The 21,996-nt window shown below is 39.3% G+C and overlaps 1 protein-coding gene across 4 annotated transcripts in view; it reads left to right on the top strand.

Moving 5' to 3' along the window:
* The window catches only part of ANO5 (anoctamin 5), a 51,178-nt gene that overhangs the window by 12,408 nt on the left and 16,774 nt on the right, over positions 1-21,996 (top strand). The window contains exons 3-9 of one of the 4 annotated variants that reach the window (XM_032187740.1): positions 5,211-5,258; positions 10,505-10,549; positions 12,016-12,129; positions 18,090-18,158; positions 19,328-19,612; positions 19,961-20,074; positions 21,568-21,683. In XM_032187740.1, coding sequence (XP_032043631.1) covers positions 5,211-5,258; positions 10,505-10,549; positions 12,016-12,129; positions 18,090-18,158; positions 19,328-19,612; positions 19,961-20,074; positions 21,568-21,683 — 791 coding nt within the window. Of the gene's footprint in view, positions 1-5,207; positions 5,259-10,504; positions 10,550-12,015; positions 12,130-18,089; positions 18,159-19,327; positions 19,613-19,960; positions 20,075-21,567; positions 21,684-21,996 lie in introns of all 4 variants that reach the window. The other 3 variants (XM_032187736.1, XM_032187738.1, XM_032187739.1) reach the window with 3 other exon arrangements.

Raw genomic sequence — 21,996 nt, forward strand, 5'->3', positions numbered from 1 at the left:
CAAAAGTTGGGTAATCCAAAAAGCATCAGCTGCTTGTTTTTCACAGTACCTCATTGCTTAATACATAAAGTATGCAGCATCTTACATACAGGTGTACGGATACTCTTCAGTTAAGAAATGGATCTAAAAAGAATAGTGAAAATACACGATCTTGAAATTAGTGTTTTAATTTCTGTTGTCTGATTTCTTCTTTATTATTGTATGTTTAAGGAACATATGAAGACTTTTAGTTAAGAATAGAAATAGCTGCTCTGTTGAAATGTGGTGTCTTATGTTTGCTAAAAGCATCCCCCAGAAATTATACTGTTGAATCAAGTGTTGACAAAACATAGTTCTGTTGAACAGCGAAAGCATAAAACATTTCCTCATATGCTTTTAAGAGGCAAATTTAGAGACAATCCTGTCAAGACAAAACTCTAAGTTCTTACATTACACGGATGTTTAGGTCTGCTAGCGCATGCAGCCCGATCATCCAGATGCTTTTATAAATCTACCAAGTACCATCTTAAAGGACTGTTAGAGTGTTCAGCCTGGTACCTCTCCATCTACTGTGTGATGGACATCTTTTTCTCCTGGAGAAGTTTTGAGCAGACAACATCAATTACTTTACTGAACCCAGGCTGACACTATCTCAGGTTACAGTGTATGAATCATCTTACTATGATAGGCAGCAGTTTGGGGCTGATTCTGGGTTCGTGTTGAGTGTCACTGTTTAGGTGAGGATGACGTATTTCACCAGGGCCTGAAAGAATTCACTTCATGACTTAGGATGTGGGAAAAGACAGGAAACATGGGAGGAAGGGTGTGAGAAGCATTATGTGTAGGGGCATGGGATTTGAACCTTTATGAAAGGTGGAACATTCATGATTCATAGGAAAGGAGGCTCTGGTCTTCAGGGTTTTCTTGTTCAGGAGGTAGTCTCCTTATGAAAAATGGGTCTGGTTATTGACTCAGAATCTCCTGTTGGTAAAATCATGACGCGTTTTTCTCTTTTTTTAGTTCCTTACACAATTACTTTTTCTTAATTTGTTCTTAAGTATCACAGAGAAGTGTCCTAGCATCTCAGCAGTTGACTTTAATTTTCTTCCACACTCCCCTTCTAAGAGGAGACAGCATACTTGGCTTTAGGTAGTTTGTTTCTTCAGGTCAGTTGGCCATCTGATGCTTGCTTACATTTAAGTTAGCGCTTTCTCTGTGTTTCACATCATCCTACCCGACGTCCCTTAACACGGTCTCATTTACCAAACTTTTGCTTTCTATGCACTGATGTGGCATAAAGTTACACAGTTGCTTTTAATCTTCTTGCCCAGTTTTATGCTCTTATCTGCCATGACAAGCTTAGTTCCTGATGATTTATGTCCTACATATCCAGGTGAAGTCTATCCTTAAAGTGTTTCCATGAATTGATTCCAACAGTAAGATAGCCTTGTTTTTTTTTTTTTTTTTTTTTTTTTCTTTTAATGCTAATCCTTTATCTTGATATGTCATCTCAACTTCACTTTTCTTCTCTACAGACTGGAAGAATTTCCTTTCCATCAGTTTGTTAATAGCCTGTCTTTGTCATCCTTAATGCATTCCAGTAGGAGTTGAGTAGGGTCATCAATCCTGGCCTGTGAGAAAACCCATGCTGTCTCCTCTTTCCACAAGGACCCCTTAGAGCTCAGGTGGATGTGCTCTGTTTTTGTTTCGGCCAATAGTGCATTTCTCTATTTTATAAATTTACTCTGGTGACAGATGAGTAAATGTCTTGTTACTTAACCATAGACTTCAATTTATATTCCTTTCAACTGGGAAGTATTAACACTTGAAGTCTTAAAATCACTGGAATTAAATCCTTTTAAAACGGAAACGGAATTGATTCATAAAAAGATTAATGGAGAAGATTTACCTGACATTACATTCTGGTCACAGCTAGAGTATGCTTGCATTGTCTTTTCTTTTGGAAGAGCAAAAATGTAACTTGAAATAACAGTATACTTCTGCTCAGCAGTTGGAAGAAAAAGCTAAGGCCTTGATGTTGGTTTAGCAGTGGAGAGGGCAAAAAGATACCTAGCTTCAAATATGGAAAAGAGAAAACATTCATAGTTCAGTGGCATATTTTTATCTGTTGCAGTTTGTACAGTAAAGTAATCTGTACATAAGGAATTATGCAAGTAAAACTTAAAAAGGGGAAAAACAGTCTGTTGTGAAACCTGCCAACGCATATAGAAAAGTCAGAAGAAGTTTAGGACTCAAAAAGCAGTCATGTCTCCAGTCAGCAATGCTTTTGGTCCTTCCTCATACCTTGGCATTTGTGCTTTAATCTGCTTTCCTAATTTTACTGCATGGTTGTGATTTTTTTTTTTCTTCATCTGCTTCTTGAGTCTCTTTTTTTCTGCTCTGCTCAATCTCCCACGAGGCCAAAAGAAGCAGGAGCACTTAAAGTTCAACAGTCTTCCATATTAGAAGTTTCACAGCATGAATCATTTCTAGATGCTTGGTCATGATGGGAGGCAAGGAGATTTCAGCAGACTGCAGAGGGGGAAAAAAGGGACATGATAGGGATGTTTTCATGTAGGCACTGCAAAGGAGACTGCTTCCAATTATGTCATTGTGAAATCAGTAACTCAGACAACCACTCCTGTTAGGGATAGATGACTGTCCTAATTTAATCTCTAAGTAGAATTTACTGAATTAGTCTTTATAGAGTTCCTGTTCAAGACATAAATGTCTCTTATAGTCCTTTCAGGCAAATTGGAAAATGAATGAAATCAAAACTGAGAATCTGTTTTTCCTCTGTACTTTATGAAGAGAGAGAGTATACTATGGGACAGTTCTGTTTAATAGCATGTTTTGTGGGAGATTGAATCACAAGATAGTTTGTAGTTTATTGAGATCTGTAAGAGGCGTTCACTGAAGATGATTTGTCTGCTGTTCCAACTCCCTAGTGTAAAGTCACTTAAAATATGTGCAGTGTATGCACGTGGACCTTGAGTTCCTCACCCTCACAGTTGGTTGCACTACTTTGCATGAAGCTGTAGGGCTGTGCCCCAGTCTGGCTGTAAGAAGTTAAAGTCCTTTGTTCACAGCTATATATTAAGTTTTCACCTTTTCTGTTAATTTCACACCAACAAAATGCTCACTAAAAATTCTGTTACTCAGTATTTTCTATATTGTAAGTTGATCATGAGAAGACCTGAGAACAAGCAGCTGTTATTCAAACCAGGTAGTTAGCAGAAGTAAATTGGCATAACTCCATCAAATGTATTAAAGGAATGTATTTTACCAAGATAAGTGGTATGACTCATGGATTATTTTTTTTTTTTTTTTCTTGAGAGCAGCAGGTACTACTGTACCTTCTCTAGTCTATTCAAAATGAGTTGATTTTTGTTCTGGAAAAATCCCACCATCTATGTACATTTCTGTCATTCTTGTTCAGTTTTCAATGCAGACCAGTGGATTTTTGAGTAGAGAGAAAAAAGAAGCACTATTATTAATATTGTGGAAACAGAACAAATTGGTTTCCAAGTCTAGTTGGATGTATGAAAAGGCTTCTTTCAAGTGTAACTACAAAACATATTCAGAGGAATATCTGAGAGAGAATATGCTAAAGCCTTCTGAGAGAGGATTGCGAAGTACGAAGGACCGGCTGAACACTGCTACCACTAGTGCCAAAGTGTTTTACTTATTGGCTTTCATCTGAACAAAGTTGGACTATGAGAGTTTCTGAAAGCACTGCTTAGCTCTCGTTCTGAGGGCTATATTTTATCAAGGTAGAAGCCCTGTTGTACAGTACATAAATGTTGGCATTTAACAGAAAAATGGTCTCTCTACACCAACTTGAATGCGTAAGAAAAGGTATGCTGACTGGCAGCAGTTTTCAAACACTTAACCCCCATGACTCCAGTTAATTCATTTCAGACAATTGTATTGACAGCGAGATGAGTTCCCTGGTTTAACAGAAAAGCAGTTGACAAAATGCACAGGAACATACAGAGGGTTTTTAGCTAGACTCTTCCAGCTCTGTTGGCACTTCAGTTTACCAAGACTTATCCTTGAGTAAAGCAGCATGGGCAGCTTAGGGCCAGTGGGTGGCTAAACCCTGAGCCTGCATCTGATCACACACAAGCTGGGAAGCTGTGAGTGGAGGGTGTGCAGGAAGGAGAAGTGAAAGAAAAGCAGAGGATGGGTGCTGGCTTGGACAGGGGCAGGTCGGGAGTCTCAGGGAGTCTCTCACTTTCACAACACAGTCCTTCTTTCCCTTTGCACCATTTACACCGGTCTGTTGTGATTTTTTTTTCAGAAGCAAATCAAAAGATCAGTGTGAGAACTTACTAACAGAATTAGACACTACAAACCATTATTCTTTCCAGTAGTGAAGCCTGATCTCAAAATCCCTTGCTCGAGCATTTATATAGCGGTGGGCCAGGAGCGCAGATAGCTCATGGCCATCTCTTTGTAGGATAATTGCTTTGTCAAGTCCTCTGTGGTGCTGGCAGTCCCATCATCCAACCCACGTGTGGAGCGTGGCCAGGGGACGTGGCAGCACCCGCAGGCCCCCAGGCAGGGAAAAAAGGAGCACACGGGTCTGGTACAGTGCAAGGCGGGGGGGGCTCGCCTGGCTGTGTATCAAAAGGAAGCTGGAAGTCCTCCCAGGTATAACTAGGGATAACCAGAACGGTTACTGATAGATGTTTGCCTTATCTACACTATGAGATTCATTATTTGTCTATTTGAATCCATTTTTGTTCAGTGTGTGCATGGTGTACAGTTTGTGTTGAAAGAATAAGTAGGCATCATATTTGTTCTGAATGCAATTGCAGAAGTCTGTTGTGTACATTTGGTCTGATGTTCAAATAAGTATTGCTAGAAGTTTTTGTTTATCAGTTTGTGAACTGCAGTCTGTGCCAAATTGTTTATGGACTTGAATTTTTATGATGGACATGATGAGGAATACTGTATAGCTTTTATTAAAAGTAATTCTTAATGTTTTAAAATCAATACTGGCCATGTAAAAGTCAATGGCAGTAGGCTAGAGGCCCTGTTGATCTGAGGAAGTAGAGATCTGCTTAAACTTTGAACAACTGGACTGAAAATCCAGCAGTCACACAGAACAGCTTTGCAGCAACCCAAAGCTACACAGTTTTTCCTGAAATAGCCTTTTATTTTAAAGCATCCTTTGCATCATTGCTAACAACGTTATGTTTTTCCCGTGATGCCACTGGCAGCAGGGTCTAAGCAGCACTGAGACTACTTTACTCATCCCTGATCGTCAAGTGGTAAGCAGTAAGAAACATTCATGCTTCCTTGCATGAATTTGTGTGGCGTCCTCTATTACCATATGCCAAGAAGTCCCTCACTAAAAAATTTTCCAGTTTCCAGGAAGCCATCCTTTGAAAAAGAATTGCTTTCCTAGCATGTGAAAATGAATGGGGCTTTTGAGCCTATTCCTAGGCAATGGCTCCATGAGCGCGTAATGTGATGGCTTAATTGAGAAATTCAAGGTAATTAAAAGGGTTCAAATGGTGAATAAGAAACAAAATTGAAAAGTTAATTATTGGTGGAGAAAACTGGAAAGTTTGCTTTTTTTTACTATTGTTTTGGGTTTATGGGATATAGGGTTTTCTGACTATGGTGTGACTAACAATGGGAGATCCCTTTTTATGATGATAATCTGCAGGGCTTTGAGTCAGCATGATACTTGAATGTGTTTTAACCAACACTGGCATCATTTGAAATGTTGAATATTTTTCTTATTGTAGTAAAAATAATAAGGAAAGGCCCATAATATCCTTTTATTGAAATTCTCAGAGATGATAATTGTAGAGATTATCAAATATGTCGGAAAACTTGAAATCTCCGCTATTTTATGGAGAAAAAAATTAACTCATTTAACATAACTGGAGAAGTACATGCTGAGGTGTATTCAGATTGCTTGCTTACATTGGGTTCTGGTGTCTTACATTAACACATGCTCTCTTGGCATACTTTTTATTTTTCTTCGTTCTATTCTTGTTTCATTTGTTCTTTTGTGCAGAAAGGCTTTTACTGCATATTCAGATTTCAGTGTAAACATCTCAAGTGTCTTAAACTGCTTTGAAATGCATGTTTTTGAGCCTTCAGGTTTTATTGTAGCTCAAAATTGAGAGACAAATGTGCCAAAGGTGCAAAAATAGCTCCCCGAAGTAGGCGGGGCTTTTTTGGCTTCTTTTGGTGGCAAAGGTTATGGTTTTGAATGAAGCTGTGTAGCCTGCACCAAGCATAACTGGAAATGGTGTTGAGCATGTTGTTAAGGCACTCCTTGGAAGTGGTGAGTGCTGCAGCTACCTCGATTCCTCCAAAGAAGAAGATGGAAGAGAACTTCATGCCGAGTGCCTCTCTGGTCTGACAGCAGCTGAGTTCACTGTGCACGAACTGCAGTGGAATTTGCTTTTTTTTTTTTTTTTTTTGATTTTCGCTAGAGTGCCTGTGTATTTGCATATGTCATGTAAATGCATTTACAGGAGCTTTTTTGCTCTTCAAAATGGACTTCTATCGAACAGGTATGTTTTGAACAGCAGGACGTTACTCAGGATGTTTCTCCTGGAGCTGTCAGCATGTTTGCTGCCATGGAAAGGGCTGTGGTACACGAATATTCAGCTTGCAGTAGGAATGAGCGTGTTAATTTTGTTTTTAAGCCACAGATTGTTGCTTGCCCTTCCAGGTCTAGAGCTTTTTATTGTATTTTGGTTCACATTTCATTCCCTTATGTTTTTGTGATTTTTTTTTCAGTATTCTGAATTTTTTTTCCTGCAGTGGGTTGTTAATTTATGAATTGCCTAATTGCTATATAATATAGTCATACTGGTTTGTTACGATGTCTGCAATAAAAACTGATTGTGTGCATGATTATATGAGGTTAAATATACATTTACTTTGTAAACTGAAGCTTGTAAGCAAGCAAAATATTGCTTGTTTTGGTTTTCCTTGTAATCTCAGGAAGCTTTCTTTGATAAAGTACAGTTATACAACTGCTAGCTGTGCTGATGGGGATATTATTGACATAATTGCTTAGAATGCCCATTACTCATAGCCAGAGATAGTTCATTGTGCTGCATGTCTTGGATTAATGCTGGTTACCACTTTATTACTGAAATGACTGCTCTAAATGATCTTTCAACTCTGAGATACAAAAAGCAGAAGGTGATGAAAGATGCTGACCCCTGAACCTCCAGCCCCAATGCTGCAGGGTTGGACCTTTATGAAATAGGAAACAGGAGATTGTTTGGGAAGTGCATTTCTCAGTGTACATGTAGGCCCCAAAGAAAGCTGCAGTTTTCTGACAGGTTAATCTCAACAGCATCGCTCTAAGCAGAGTTCCTCCATCTTTGAAGTACAGACAACAAGAGGGCTGGGATATTTAGTAGTGGGGCGTATTTGGAGGAAACTCCATAAAAGCAGAGAGTAAGCCTAGCAGTGTGTAAGGACATACATTTCTTATGTGGATGACCAGAAATAGAAATCCTTCCGAATCCTGTGTAAATACGTGGGATGAAATCATTCATGCCTGGTATAAAGGCACCTGAAAATACATTTGCTTTTCCAGCTACTATAAAAACATGAGAGTATTGAAGGAAAGATGACTGTATTAACCAAGGTCAGGTACCTATGTGTTTGGGTAGGTGAGTAAGGCTAAGGAAATATTTACTACAGTCTCTCACTCAGTTTCAATCCCAAGTTGTTTCTCTGAAGCACTTTCTGTTAAGGTTTCAGTGGCTGACGCCGCATCCAGCAGCTTGCTTCCCCCTCTGCTGTTAGTGGTGGCTGCCTTGTTTGCTTTGGACCTGCAGAAGACTATTTGAACCACCTGTGGGAGGGAGGTGGCCAAGGCTTATTCGTGAAGTATTTGGACAGTATTTAATATGTGCAGAAGTTTTAATGGATTTAAGTTCAGAGCATGACCACCTGCTGGCATTTATACACTCTACCCAAATCCATTTGGGCAGAAGTCAATGTGATATTTTTGTCTTGAGCTATGCTTTCTTTGTTTCCCTGCTGACGTTTTAATCTTTCCGGCAACCTCTCCTGTCTGAGTCAGGAGTTCCTGCTGCGGGGCTGCAGTTTGCCTAATGCCAGGACTGCAGTCCGGTTACGTGGGTGGTTGGTTGGTTAAACATGGTCCAACGCACCAACCGCGGACAGATGTCTAGATGGAAGTTAACAATTCTGGGAACAACTATTAATATTAATGTAATTCCATGTGTATCCAGTTAATTTGTACTTATGTAGTTATGTGAAAAGAAAATTAAGCTCTTCGTGCTAGACTGTTACAGTGTTCAATTAGTTGATCTCTCCAGATGCTCTGGAGACACTTAGCTCTTACAGAGATTATTAGACTATTAAAATTGAAAAGTTCCTACAGGAAAATGAGTAGTTCTTGTAAATCTGCTTTATTAATCTGGTTTTATTCATCTTCTGGAAGTACTGGTAAATGCTGGACACTGTCAGTAACGATTTCTAGAGTCAATGACTTAGGTTGGAAGGGAGCTCTGGAGGTCTCCTTGGCCAACCTCCCACTCAAGGCAAGGACTTGAAATTTGGATCGGGTTGCTCAGCTGGGGCCTTGCTTGGTCACGGTGTGCTATCGCTGAGGATGGAGATGACGCAGTCTCTTTGGGCAACCTGTTGTACTTGTTCCTGCTCAGCCACTCCCTCAAATCCAGTGGGAATTTTCCTTGTTGCAACTTGCGGCTGTTGCCTCTTGTGTTTTTCACCATATGCCTCTGAGAGGAGACTAGCTTCATTTTTTTTTTTTTCTGCAATTCCTCATTGGGTATTATTCAATTATTCAGAAGCTTCTGCTTGCTGTCTGTATTGCGCTGAGAACCATTCATTTTGCTACTGGTATTACAGAAGATGCACATCACAGACTATCAGCTATGATGAGGTATAACTTAATAACTGGAGGTTGTCCAAGATGACTTAGTTTGAACACAGCTCTGAAAAGAGCTGCTCAGAAGTAAGATGTAGTCATTCATAATGTTTTATGATTCACAAATACCTGAAATGCTGATAATATGCATTGGTTGTACTTCAGCCCTATAAGTGCACATTTATGCCCAGCATAGCACGAGCATATAAGACTGATCTTTTTTTCCTTGTGAAATCCAAATGTAGCAAAATGGAAAGGAATAATTTATGGGCTTAATAGGTAGGCTTGTCATTATCCATGATAAATAATTCTGTGTAAAGAAGGAGAGAACTGCTTAGTTGCTGTTCTCAAAGCAGATCCAAGGCTGACTACTGCACCTTCTGAAATGGCTAATGACCGAGCTGGGCTCTGATACATCTTGGAAAATAAGCAACATTTGAAGGCACTAAAGATAAAATATAACTCCAGTTTTGTGGAATGACCTAATTATAACTATGCTCCCCAAAGAATTTGAGACATTTATTTGGCAGGAGCTTTTTTGAAGCATATTATTTTTATTGATTTTATTTTAGCATATATGGCTTTGTTGTTTGCTAGGACAAAGTCTGTGTGAGCATCCCTCTGCCTTTATACATTGGTGGTTGAGGTAGCCTGATTATTATGATGATTCCCTTATACATCACTAGAATGTAGTTTAGGGTTCAGTAATATTGAATAATGGAAGTACTGGTAATACTGTTTAGGTTTCAGTGTGGCTTTATGCACTAATCAGGTTAATCTAAACAGCTGCAAGTTATAGTCACTTATTTTTTACAGACAAAAGTGTAAGCACACAACAGAAAATGCTGTTCTTTTATTGGATTCCGTGATTTTTGTGAGCATCTTAGTCTTGCATCATTGTGTGCTGCATTTGGAAGCAAAAGCATTTTCAGAGGTAGCTGTCCTGATTTCAGTTCTTAGGAAGTAGCCTGTCTTAATTGGTCTGCTGTAAATATTTCTCAAGGGGAAAAAAAAAAAAAAAAAGAGAAACAAACAAAAAACAACAGAAGAATTGCTAAAGAGAGAAAGTAGAGGATTGTGGCGTTTTCAAGAAATAATTTATTTTAGCTGTCTGTGTTACTCTGACTTGCAGTGAAGAGCTTCGTAGCTCCCAAAAGACTGGTATAGCGTCAGAAATACGTGAATTCTCCAGAATGCATTTTTGCTCCCAAATGCATCGTTGTAATAGCAACATGTGTGCTCCATTCATTAGCCGGAGCTTTTACCTTTGCATTACATTCAAATAAACTTTCTTACTGGTCTTTTAAAATATGCTTAAATGTCCAAATAATGGCAATTAGGATTTTCAGAATTACTACTTTGAAGCACTTGAGTTTGTTTTTGAAATGAATGCCAGCACAGTTCTCCCTTTAATAAAAATAAATAAATAAATAAATCCATGGCCATCCTGTTTGTGGGTGGTTGTGCTTTTTCTAGTACCTGGAGGCTTCTTCTGGCTTGCTCAAGGCCACAGCCTTCTCGCTAACTTGAGGCAGGGGGTACCGCTGGAAGCAGCTCCAGTTGGGGTCTTAGAGAGGAGTGATGTGCTTACTAACTACTTGTTGGTTATTCCAGCAGAGTGGAAGGAGATATAATCTGTTCCTGAAGCGACGTCTCAGGGTAAAACAGTGATGAATGATACTGCAAGTGGCTTGGATGGCTGCAGTAATAACATGCTTCACTGTGTGATGTCTTCTGTTAACTGGGAGTTCACAGTCGCAAATATTTTGTGCTTTTTCAGAGAACTTTTTCACATGCATCTTGATATGATTTAAGAAGGAGCAGACAGAGACATATTTCCCTGAATTACTCTTTTTGGCTCCTACTCAAATAAAATGAAAACCCAATTTGGTCCTTTATTACTAAATGTCGATTTGCTGATGGATGTGGTCTAACAACAAAAAAACAAAGCTTCTTTAGCATGAAGTCAAATTTAGTCCAGCATACTAGCTTCTAGAGCTTTGCTATATGAACCTCTAGAGAGAGACAATAGTCTTTATTTGCTTAATATTAATTGTTTTAGCTTACTCATCAGAAAAGATCATCTTCAGCCTGGAGAAGAGGAGGCTGAGGGGAGACCTCATCGCAGTCTACAACTTCCTCGTAAGGGGGTGTCAAGAGGCAGGAGACCTTTTCTCCATTAACACTAGTGACAGGACCCGCGGGAACGGGGTTAAGCTGAGGCAGGGGAAATTTAGGCTGGACGTCAGGAGGGGGTTCTTCACAGAGAGGGTGGTTGCACACTGGAACAGGCTCCCCAGGGAAGTGGTCACTGCACCGAGCCTGTCTGAATTTAAGAAGAGATTGGACTGTGAACTTAGGCACATGGTCTGAACTTTTGGGTAGACCTGTGCGGTGTCGAGAGTTGGACTTGATGATCCTTAAGGGTCCCTTCCAACTCAGGATATTCTATGATTCTATGATTCTATGATCTTATTAAACCAATATTCTGGCATGCTGATATGAATGAAAACATGAAGTTTAATTGATCTGTTAGAATATTAATTTTCCTGTTGCATTGATGCATTTTATTATCTTATTTTTTCCTCAGTTTTGAAATGTAACCCCTGTATTGTTTGTGTGCTAGTTTTGTATGTGATCCTTGCTGGGACATATTTCTCTGTGGCGGTTGACTTTTTGAATTGTGTTATGTAGAAGAAAATGCATGGAGCTTACTTTTTGCCACCTGCTTCAAGTTGATGAACTGTGCCCTAGGACACCCTGAACTAGGTTGCTTTGGTGTAGAGTGGTGTTCCTACTAACAGCAGAAGCAATTACTTGTCGTGATCATTTGTGACACTTCCTAAAAACTGTGAAAGAATAAACGATAGCAGCTCACTGGCTACACTAACATATACAATATTTATCCTTCAGACCAGTCATATACGTGCGGTATTTGTGGATACAGGCAGTTAATTTGGAAATGATTTTAGCTGCATATAGGCCTTGTTAAAACTTGACCGAGTGTACCTTGAGCTATGAAGAAACGGAAAAATGGAGGCAATTTGAGAAAACTACTTTGTCCTCTGTTATTTTAGAGCAACAGCAATACTTGATTTTTAATTATATACCTATATCTTCCACAGATTGATAAAAGACATCAAAGCAAAGATTCAATTTTCTTCAGGGATGGAGTCAGGAGAATTGATTTTGTTCTCTCCTATGTGGATGATCTTAATAAAGAATGGGAAAAAAAGCTGGTAAGTTTGCTTTTCTGAGATGTTCCTGATTCTTATCTATCCTAACCTGAGTATCACATTGCAAAGTTTTTCACATTAGTACACTCAGCTGGAATTGAACTTTGTAAAAACATTTTACAGAGGCCGAAAAAGCTGTTCTGTGTATAGAAATTTGTGCAAGTTACTGTTGTGCATTGAGACTCAACTTTACTAGATTTTTGGAGGCCTTATTTCCTGAATTGATCACTCACCATTGATTAAGGCTGCTCAGTATATCAAACAATCAGCTTAATGCCAAGTAACGCAAATGATTTTGCTTTCTTCATTTAAGTCTAATAAAAACTGAGGCTTTGGTGGAACTGTATCTGTAAACAATGTTAAATGAAGGGAAGTTTCTTCTTAATAAAGCATTATCCAAACGAGAAGTAATGATAACATTGTTTATATATTTTATACAAATGGGCTGTGTTTTGATTATTCACCCTTGCCTTCAGTTAACAGAAAACTAGGTCCATGTAAGTATCCGTGTAATTTTCCTTTTAAGAACTGAAATTTTTTTTTTTTGTTACTCTGTGTAAAACAAGTGCAGGATCTCCTCTTTGAGCTTTTGCCTGTGTTTGGTTTGTCTCTACATATATCCTCATTGCTTTAGTAAAATATTTGAAATGTCTTTCACAAGAGAGCTCCTGTGGAACAAAGCACAGCATAACCACCTTCTAAGTAACAAGCAAGTTTAGGCTCCCCTCTGAAGTTCCAATTAGTGATCATCCTTGAACTTGTCAGCAAGACCCAGTTGCCTGAATGGTAACAATTGCGTGGACGGAATCAATAAATGACGTGTTGGTTCCTTGCTCTCACTGACATTTGAGCAATACTTGAATTCAAGCTATTTAAAAATCCAGTACTACAAGATGCGGTCAGGACGAATAATAAACTTACATACAGCATAACATTAAAAAAAAAAAAAAAAAAGGCAGGGTTTTTAATGAGTTTGTTTCCTTGTTATTTGCTGCGGGTTTTCTGAGCCAGAAAGGGTTATGTTTGCACACTACTCTCTAATAGATGTTTCCAAAGTTTGCTCTAGAAAAGAAAGGGGGAGGGAAGCAAACCACAACCAAAAAGCCATTCTCACGTAATCGCATTATTCTGAAAGATAGGGCTTTCTGAAGAAAATAAATTATAGTAAAGCTTAGGACAGAATCAGAAGCAAAACTGAAGGTCTGTGAAGTAAAGAATGTTTTTCATCTATATCTTGTCATATTAAAGTGTTTCATAATTAAAAATGATAATTTCCTTTGAACAAAACGTGCAAGATTGGGCTGGTAATAAATAAATAAATAAATGCTTACTGCTTCCTTTATGGAGGAAATACTGCTTTCGTTCAAGACTTAGGCTGCCTGTACTTGTATGCAAATATGATCTAGTGTAGAACACAGCCCCTGCCTCTTACTCCTGTTACCGTGAAAAATCAAGAATCTCTGTCATCAGCTGTTTGATGCCTTTCCCTGCTTGGGCATCTCTGTCTGCCACCTTCAGTTACTTGTGTTGGGAGACTTGCCTGGGAGACCAGTGTTACATTATAGCTGTGGCATCCTAGGTTTATACAAAGGCGTGCTTTTTTTAAACTCACCCTGCTGCTTTATCAGGCTTTGTCGGGCTGTAATCCTAGCTAATTTATTTTTCTACCATAAAACAAAATGCATTTTAAAAAGAAGGGAGAGGAGGCCAGTCAGTGTAGAGAGGAAAAAGATATCCATGCAAAATATGTGAAAGCAATTCTTAAAATAAACATTTTCCATTAGTCATACTCCAATAAAACATGGGAAGAAATGGAGGCTATTTAGGTAATATTTCAAGTTGGAAGGAAAATGGAATCATAGCCAGACGAGAGACCATGTACCTGGGTGTCATTATTTACTGAAGGATTGACGTGGAGGGGGGAAAACCAAGATAACGTTGTGGTTCCTCTTGGACATAAAAATGCTTTTAGTTATGAAGAAGCATCTGTCTTGGAGGAGAGTAGAACACCTACATGAAGTTTTGTGAGATTTCATTCTGCATACATCTCTTACCAGCAGGAGTCGACAGCACCATGAAAGAAGGCCTTGGTTTTGTGGCTCTGCAGGTTAGCTCTGTGCTCCCAGACTGGGCAGGTGTGGAGACGTCGGTGTTACGGTATATCAGTTCTCATGTAGTTCTTGAGAATCTGCAGAGAAAGTGAAATTTACTCTATTTTTATGCTCAGCATAGGCCTTGATACAACGAATATGCCAGTAACTTAATACAGACATGTCAGCTCAGAAGTACTGTGCTGTTGTATTTGTTGGAACAAAATCCAAATATTGACGCAGTGCAGCCTTTGGAATTTGCTTGATACTGGACTTGTGGTTGTATGGTTGTTGCTGGAAAGAAACGTGCTTTTCTTCTACTGTAGTACAATGATACAGCAAAATCTAAGAGCTTAGAATAGAAATGTTTACAGGAAGAGAATAACAGTTGTGACAAAGGGTTTTGTTTCCTTGTCTCGAGGAAACAGCTTTATTCTGCGTTTCTAAGAGAGGAATGAAAAACTTCTTTGTGTGCTTCCCCATGGCTCTGATACAGATGTAAGAGGCGGTCTGTTCATCTTCTCCCTTAGCTTCATGCAGAACAAATGCATTAACTTATTTGATGTTCCCCAGAACCTCTCCAGCTTAAACTCTGTTTTGAATTTGCCTTCTGTAAGCTACAGGAATAAATCCTAAACGCAAGGTCTCTGTAAACAAAAATGAAGATTACATTTTTGTGAGACAGAAGTTGTATTTTCCTTAAAACCTCTAGGAGACAGCAGTATTGTATTTTATCTGTATATGAAATATATGAGAATATGGAAAAATGAATAATTTTTTAAAAACATGTTTAAGAAACTATTCAGGTAGGGCTAGGCGTGATCTTTATTGCCTATACGTGCATTTCTTCACACACACACACACAGACACACACACAAAAAAAAAAACAAAAAACAAACAAACAAACAAAAAAAAAAACCAAAAAACAAAGCACTGAGACTTTGGGATCTCTGGGCAGAGTAATTGTTGCTTTCTGTGTTTACTGGAAGCAAACTCCACCTGTCCCTATGGGACACGGAGACACAAAGAGACATTATCTAGACCTCTCCAGCTTTTCAGCATCTCTGGGAGAAAGCAGGAGCTGCTCTGACACCAGGTAGCCCAAAGCCAGGGAGCCAGCAGCTGCAGCAGGCTGAGGTGCGGGCTGCTCCCTATGCAGCCCGTTTGGGTGCGAGCTGGCAAAAGCCCGGTGGAACTGGGTGCAGAATTCGTGGGTGCTTTGCAGCATGTGGCTGTTCCTGCAGGTGGTAGTTGTTTCCCAGTGCCCTACGTGAGGCTGTGGTCAGAAGGCCGAGCATCCTGACATGCTTTTGTAAGGCTGGCGTTGCCTGCCTGAAGGGAGGGGAAGAGTAAGGAGGGAGGCAGGGGTTTGACTAAGTTGACTAAGCAATGTGTTGAATACTTTAAAAGGGTTATTTTTCTGTTTAGTGATTTATTTATTTTTTTTACTTGCAATAGCGGCATTGTTACCAAGGAACAGATCTGGAACAGTTGTCTACATATCTTGAGTAGCTAATTATCCAGTGATGCATCTGCACTGGGCATATTAATGCTGGTGGACTTCGGATCTTGCTTTGTTAATGTTATCAGGAGGGTTCATTCTGCTGAAGCATGCATTAAGGCAAAGTCATCCTGTAGCAGCCTGGGGGTTAGCCACAGTGCTGGGAGAGGTGAAGGCTGTATCCCCCACTATCCTTTGTGGGCCACAGTGGTCTCAGAAAATGTGGTTTCTGCCTTTTGCAGATGCTTCTGGGAGGTTTAAGAACTGTATTTAAACAAAACGTGGGGAGGGGAATGAGCCCACTATCAGTGGCCTAATCATGGGATTATCTTCCATCAACCCCCTGTGACAGCAGGGCAGGGTCTGTAGTGGAATCCCAAGAATGTGTCCCGAGTGTGGCTTTTTAGGGTTGAGGGAGCGGGCTTACGATTGTTTTGTGTATATATTAAAAACACAAAGTGGCACAGGGCCAAGAGTACATTTTGTCCAATGTAAGCCTTTCATAGCAATATGAAGAAACACAGCATTTGACAGGAAAGGGGAGTAATGTTTTAGTTTTGTTTGTTTTTCTAGCAGATTGATTTGCTTTTAAAGATGGCTGTTTCAAGTGGCTGCAAAGTACAGTATATTCACGTCTTTCAGAGAAGGTGGCTTATGAGAAGAGAGCAAGGTGGTAAAAAGCGTAATTTCTTTTGGAGCAGTTCAGTTTATCATCCTAAATAAATAGTAAGAAGAATTCAGTAATCAGGGCCGTACCCTTTGGCTCTGTCTATTGCTGGGCTGCACAGATCAAGGAGGAGCTGACTGGTGAGCATCTGGTAGCACAGAACCCCTGGGCTGACTTGCTTGGATCTCTCTCCTCCAACATATACCAGGGCAAGAATGCATGGCAGTGTGCTTTGTTTGGAGAAAATGTAAGCCAGGACAGCACATAGCTTTGGATACGAGGCTTGAATGTCAGCTTTTATATACCACTTCTGAATGTAATTATAAATCACTTGCTAGTTGTATTGTTTTCTCTTAGATCAGCAGGTCAGCAAACACGTTCTTTGGTGTTAATACAGGTACACATAGGCAGGTTTGTGGGATAGATTAATTAAAAGAAATACACGGAATTGTGTTTGCCTCAGTACGCCTCAGGATTCACCATGATTCCGGAGTTCATCTAGGTTAGTGTCTGATTTAATAACTAATGATATTTGGCAAAATCGGATGTTAGAGGTTAAAATGCAATGCCAGTAACACAGTAGATACAGCAACACATTTTAGCATAGATCTGAGGGCCATTAAACCTGTTCTTCAGTCTGTATTCATTAATCTGAATAGTTCATGCAAACTCTGATGTAACTAGGTCAGCTTGCTTCTCACAGAAACACAGCAACATAAAACGGCCTGAAGACTTTGTTTTTTTTCCTTCTTGGTGTGTGTTGTATAAGGCTATGGTAGAGAACGTGTCACACATCACTGCAGGTTTTAGCTAGAAATCAATTGGTTGTCTAGCTAGTGCTTTCTAATGAGGCTACAGCTCAATATTTAGTATGACTTGTGGTTGTTCTGGCAGTTCTTCAGCAAATGTTATGTAATTAAAAGGAAATTAATTCAGTCTCCCAATAGGAGCAAAAGTTCTGCAGAGAAGGAGGGGAAAGAGATCTTGCCTAAAGACGCTGCCTAGGGATTACTTGGCAAAGAAGCAGAGCTGAAGCAGGATACCTCGGCATCAGACTCACAGAGGTCATGCACCTATCACACACTGCCACAGGCAGGTTTCCTTATCTCTGCTTCAAGTCCATGCTGATTTTATACAGACTAAGCACATGTGGGCTTACACGTGGTGATTTTGTACTCTTATCTAGTTTTACAGCTAAATAGTTCATGAGGCATACTGCTTGAATGGTCTGCAATGGGTACCCGAACATCTGCACCGGGTAGGGTCATTAAACTGGTGACGAGATGTCACTGTAAACAATAATAGAGCAGTCTTCTCAAACACTTCGCAGATTTTTCTTTTTATCCAGTTTTTCCCATTCTCTTAGAAGTACTGCTGAATTGTCATAATAACCCTCCTAACAACTCAGAAATGCTCAGTGCTCCAGAATTGAATTGTCAGCTTTCCAGGGTGGCACAGCTTACGAGCCTATTCCTAACTAACACGTAAGTTTGGTGTAGTGGGTCAGCACAATTCCCCTTGTGCTGCTGAGAGTCTACTGGTGTGCTGCAGCTGGCTTGTGTCTGCTGGGCTGGTTGCTTTTACAGAGGTTGTGTAGAGTAAAGGGGTCTTTATCAGGATCCCTGGAAGGAGCTGAAGCCCGCAGTCACTGATCAGTTATGTTACAGACTTCATGGGTGAGTAATGTGCGTTTATTTCTCTGCAGGAAAGAAGAAAAGAATTTGAGAGCAATCTGCAGAAGGCTGGTTTAGAACTAGAAACAGAAGACAAGAAGGTAACAAATAAAAAGGCATCTCAAGAAAAATTTGTACTAAAGAAACCTGTAAATGACTAAACATAAAGCACTTTGCCTTGTTAGAAAAATGATGAGATTCTAGCAGATTTCATGGAGCGTGACTAGCTTAAGTGAAAAAAAGTACATGTGTCTATTGGAGTTATTTTTCCAGGCAGGCTCTTAAGTATTGTCTAAAGAAAGGTATTTTGTTTCAGGAAGAACTAAATGCTTTCGGTTTTATAACAAAAAGAAAGCAGTTTGAAAATAGCTGTGAATTCGCTTAAACCACGTAAATAGGAAGTATGTTCATAGCTAGGTTTAATCTCAGCTAACAACTTGGAATTCGGTGACTAGATTAACACATGCTCACTGGCTGTTGTAATTACACTGAGGATGCACCCTGGTTTAACAACATCAGGATGGTTGATTAGTGTCATTGTTTACTTTGTCAGTGGAGAACTGAGGGTGCTGACAGTCAGCACCTTTTTTTTTTCCTGCCAGAGACTGAGTGGAGCAAAATAACTTTTTGATGAAGTTTAGGCTCTGTGACATCCACAGATGGAGATTCATTGAGCAATATGTTAAAATATGATTGCTGTTATCTCCTCTGTGTGTGTGTGTGACATGCTGAGCAATGCTACAAGGACATGCGCTGTGGGGTGAGGCCCGCAATAAGATTATTCCTTATCATAGGTGTAAGGCTGTAACAGATACTGCAGCTCTTGATAGGATGTTGTTGCAAGTAGTCTTGTGTGATCTACTCTGCTCTATGAAAACTGCCCCCTCCAGGAAACAGAGCAGCTTTAAAATCTACCACGGTGGCCTGAAGGACAGCTGGATTGCCAAGTGGCCAGCCCTGCGCAGCAAACCCTTGCATTTTGTATGCACTCAGAATGTAATGAGTGTGTTCAAGCCTCAGAGTACAAGATAAATGTAGTCTGAAAAGCCTTTGTGAGCATTTAGGAGTGCACAGATTATTTGTGTCTTCAGTCAACCACCCAGATAGGCTATTCAGTGTTTAAAAAAAGAAAGTCCTAAAAAAGAAAATCTTTTTTTGAAAGCTTAGAAAAATATTTAAAAGGAAATAAATTGTGTATAACAAGTGTTCTGATAAATCTTTCAATAAAGCACAGTGTAGTCTGATGTCAGATTTAACTCTTCCGGGGCAGGAATCTGAAGATGGCAAGATTTATTTTGTTAAGATCCATGCCCCATGGGAGGTTCTGATCACATACGCAGAAGTGCTGAACATTAAAGTTCCCATCAAGGAAAATGATATTCCCTCGATGGTGGAGAACCCCTTGGACTGTATGCTTACACCATTCAGACTTCCCGAGAAGGTGATGCACCCTGAGCCGGATTATTTCACTGCACCATTCAGCAAGGAGAAGCAGGAGCTGTACCTCATTAACGATGAGAGCACTTTCTTCTCACCATCCATGAGAAACAGAATAGTACGTACATGAATTTGTCTACTTCCATTTACAAGTTGATTTGCACTGACCGTAGGAATATACATGCAAGGAAGGAGTATATAAAGTGTTATCTCTGTGGGTAAATACGAGGAAGCCACAATATCTGCTCATTTTTCTTAGAATGCTGAAATAATATTTGTGAGAGTGGATCTTCTAGACTTTACTGAGCAGGTTTGCCCTTCGCAGTCTCACAGGGTCAGGCCTTGTGAAGAAATACTTCTTCCTTCGTATATTCTTGCAGAGTATACACAGTGCACAGCCACTGTAGGGTTTTGTTAAGTAGCCTTAAAGCAGGAAAGGATTGAATTTAATGTGTTTAAATCTCAGGTTAATTATATTCTTACACGTTGTCCATATGGAACAGAAGAAGGAAAGAAAAAGTTTGGAATTAAAAGACTGCTAAATAATGGCACATATTCAGCTGCATATCCTCTTCATGATGTAAGTATTTTAGCTTTCAGCTCCCTCGAGCATTTCCCAATGTTTTAATCTTTTACCTACTGTGACATTGCCGTTTCCAGCAGAAATGAAAATGTACTCAAACCCTTCAGTTTGTCCTGGTAATTGATTCTGTTTTACAATTCACAAGAAATATCTGCCAGCCTCACCGTTTGGCTTTTATGTGCTGAAATGTTTCTACCTACAGATGAGTTTCTGGGGTGTAACTGAAAGTCAGTCACATAATTTGTAGCAAACTTAATGCACAGGAATATACTATAATGTTTATGATACAGATTATGCAGTAAAATGTTAGGAAGATCCCTTTTTAAAAAAGAAAAAAAGGATAAATGGACATTCTGTAGGTTTACAGGGGATAAGTTCAGCTGATGAGAGTGTAGGCTGTACTGCTGCTGGAAAGTACGTCATAGTGTTGGGAGTACCAAAAAGCAGGTAATAAAGAGTAGTTGTACAATTATCTTTTCTATATTCATACAATTAACCTTAAATTGTAAGACAAACTTCCTAAATCATGAGATAGCCTTACAAATCATTGACAAATTATTTAATACTTTAAAATAGTTTGAGAACGCAAAATTTGTGTTACTTATACTTCTTGATTTCTACTTAAAAACCAATTTGCATGCTTTTCTTGGTGATTAAGAAGCATTCAGAAAAAAAGGAAAAATAAGATCACAAACTGAACTGTCAAATGTTTCTAAACAGCTGAGTTCTACGGCATAAAATTAAAAGAGCTATGAGAAACTGTGGTAATTTTATGCCATTTAATTTCTAGGAAACTGACCAAGATCCTATGTTTCCTTGGTATTTGGCGGGTAGATACATGATAGTGATGACCACTACTGAAGTCAATTAGTGTCAGAATTTCATTTTGCTCCTCCTTGCATTACAACTTCAAAAAACACAGCAGTGAGTGCATTATAGTGCAATGTCTAGAGGCTGGAACCAGCTTTGATGTGTATCCCCCTAGGTTACAGCCCTCCGTGAAATGCTACTGCCAGTGGAATTTATATTGAAAGCCTGATTCTGAACTACAGAAAACAGGATTTAAATTTACATCATTTTTAGTGAAGCAGGAGTTAAACAGTGGTTTTCTATTTCAGAGAAATTTGAATTTCTGCAGCTCCATATGCTACGCCAATGTAAAGGAACGAACCATTTATTGCAGTAATCTACTGGAGCAAATGAGTCCACAGTGCCAGTGTTGTACTAGCGCAACATTGGTGTAAGAAAACATGAAGTGGCTACATAGTACAGGTCGACTTCATGTCAAAAATGCATATTATCTTAAAACATTACATATATGAAGAGGTTGCTATTTCAAGTACTGAAGCGATGTGTGATTGAGTGAATATTAGATTATCTTAACTGGCACAAAATTAAGAGGTTTACATCATTATTAATGCTCGCTTCTTTCAATTTAGTGTTTGAATCTGTCGATGAGCTGTTTTGCCTTTCCTCTGATTTGCTCACAGTGTCAGTACTGGAAAAAGGCAAGTGATCCAAACTGTGACAATGAGAGGTACACACTGTATATGGAGTGGGCCCGTTTCTTACGGTTCTACAAAGAGCAGCCTTTGGATCTCATCAGGTAAAATATCATATGGGTTTTATCATATTTATTTGGTGTTCACTGTAATACAAGCTCATACTGATTTGTAGATGTTTCCAGCTGGGAAATTCTTACCACTTGTAAGATGAAGATCTGATGAGAATTGGACACGTAATTGGGTTGTAGGACTTTGGAGGACGCAGCATATTTTTTTTTACTAGCAAATGGAAATGTGCTGTGCTGCATATTAAGCCTCATACAACCTAGCCAGCACTCCTGATAGATACCTTATAGATAGTTAGATGTAGATGAAGACATATAAAGAATATCTTGAATTTCATCATAAATATCT

The sequence above is a fragment of the Aythya fuligula genome, chromosome 5 (assembly GCF_009819795.1).
Source record: "Aythya fuligula isolate bAytFul2 chromosome 5, bAytFul2.pri, whole genome shotgun sequence".
Lineage (NCBI taxonomy): Eukaryota > Metazoa > Chordata > Aves > Anseriformes > Anatidae > Aythya > Aythya fuligula.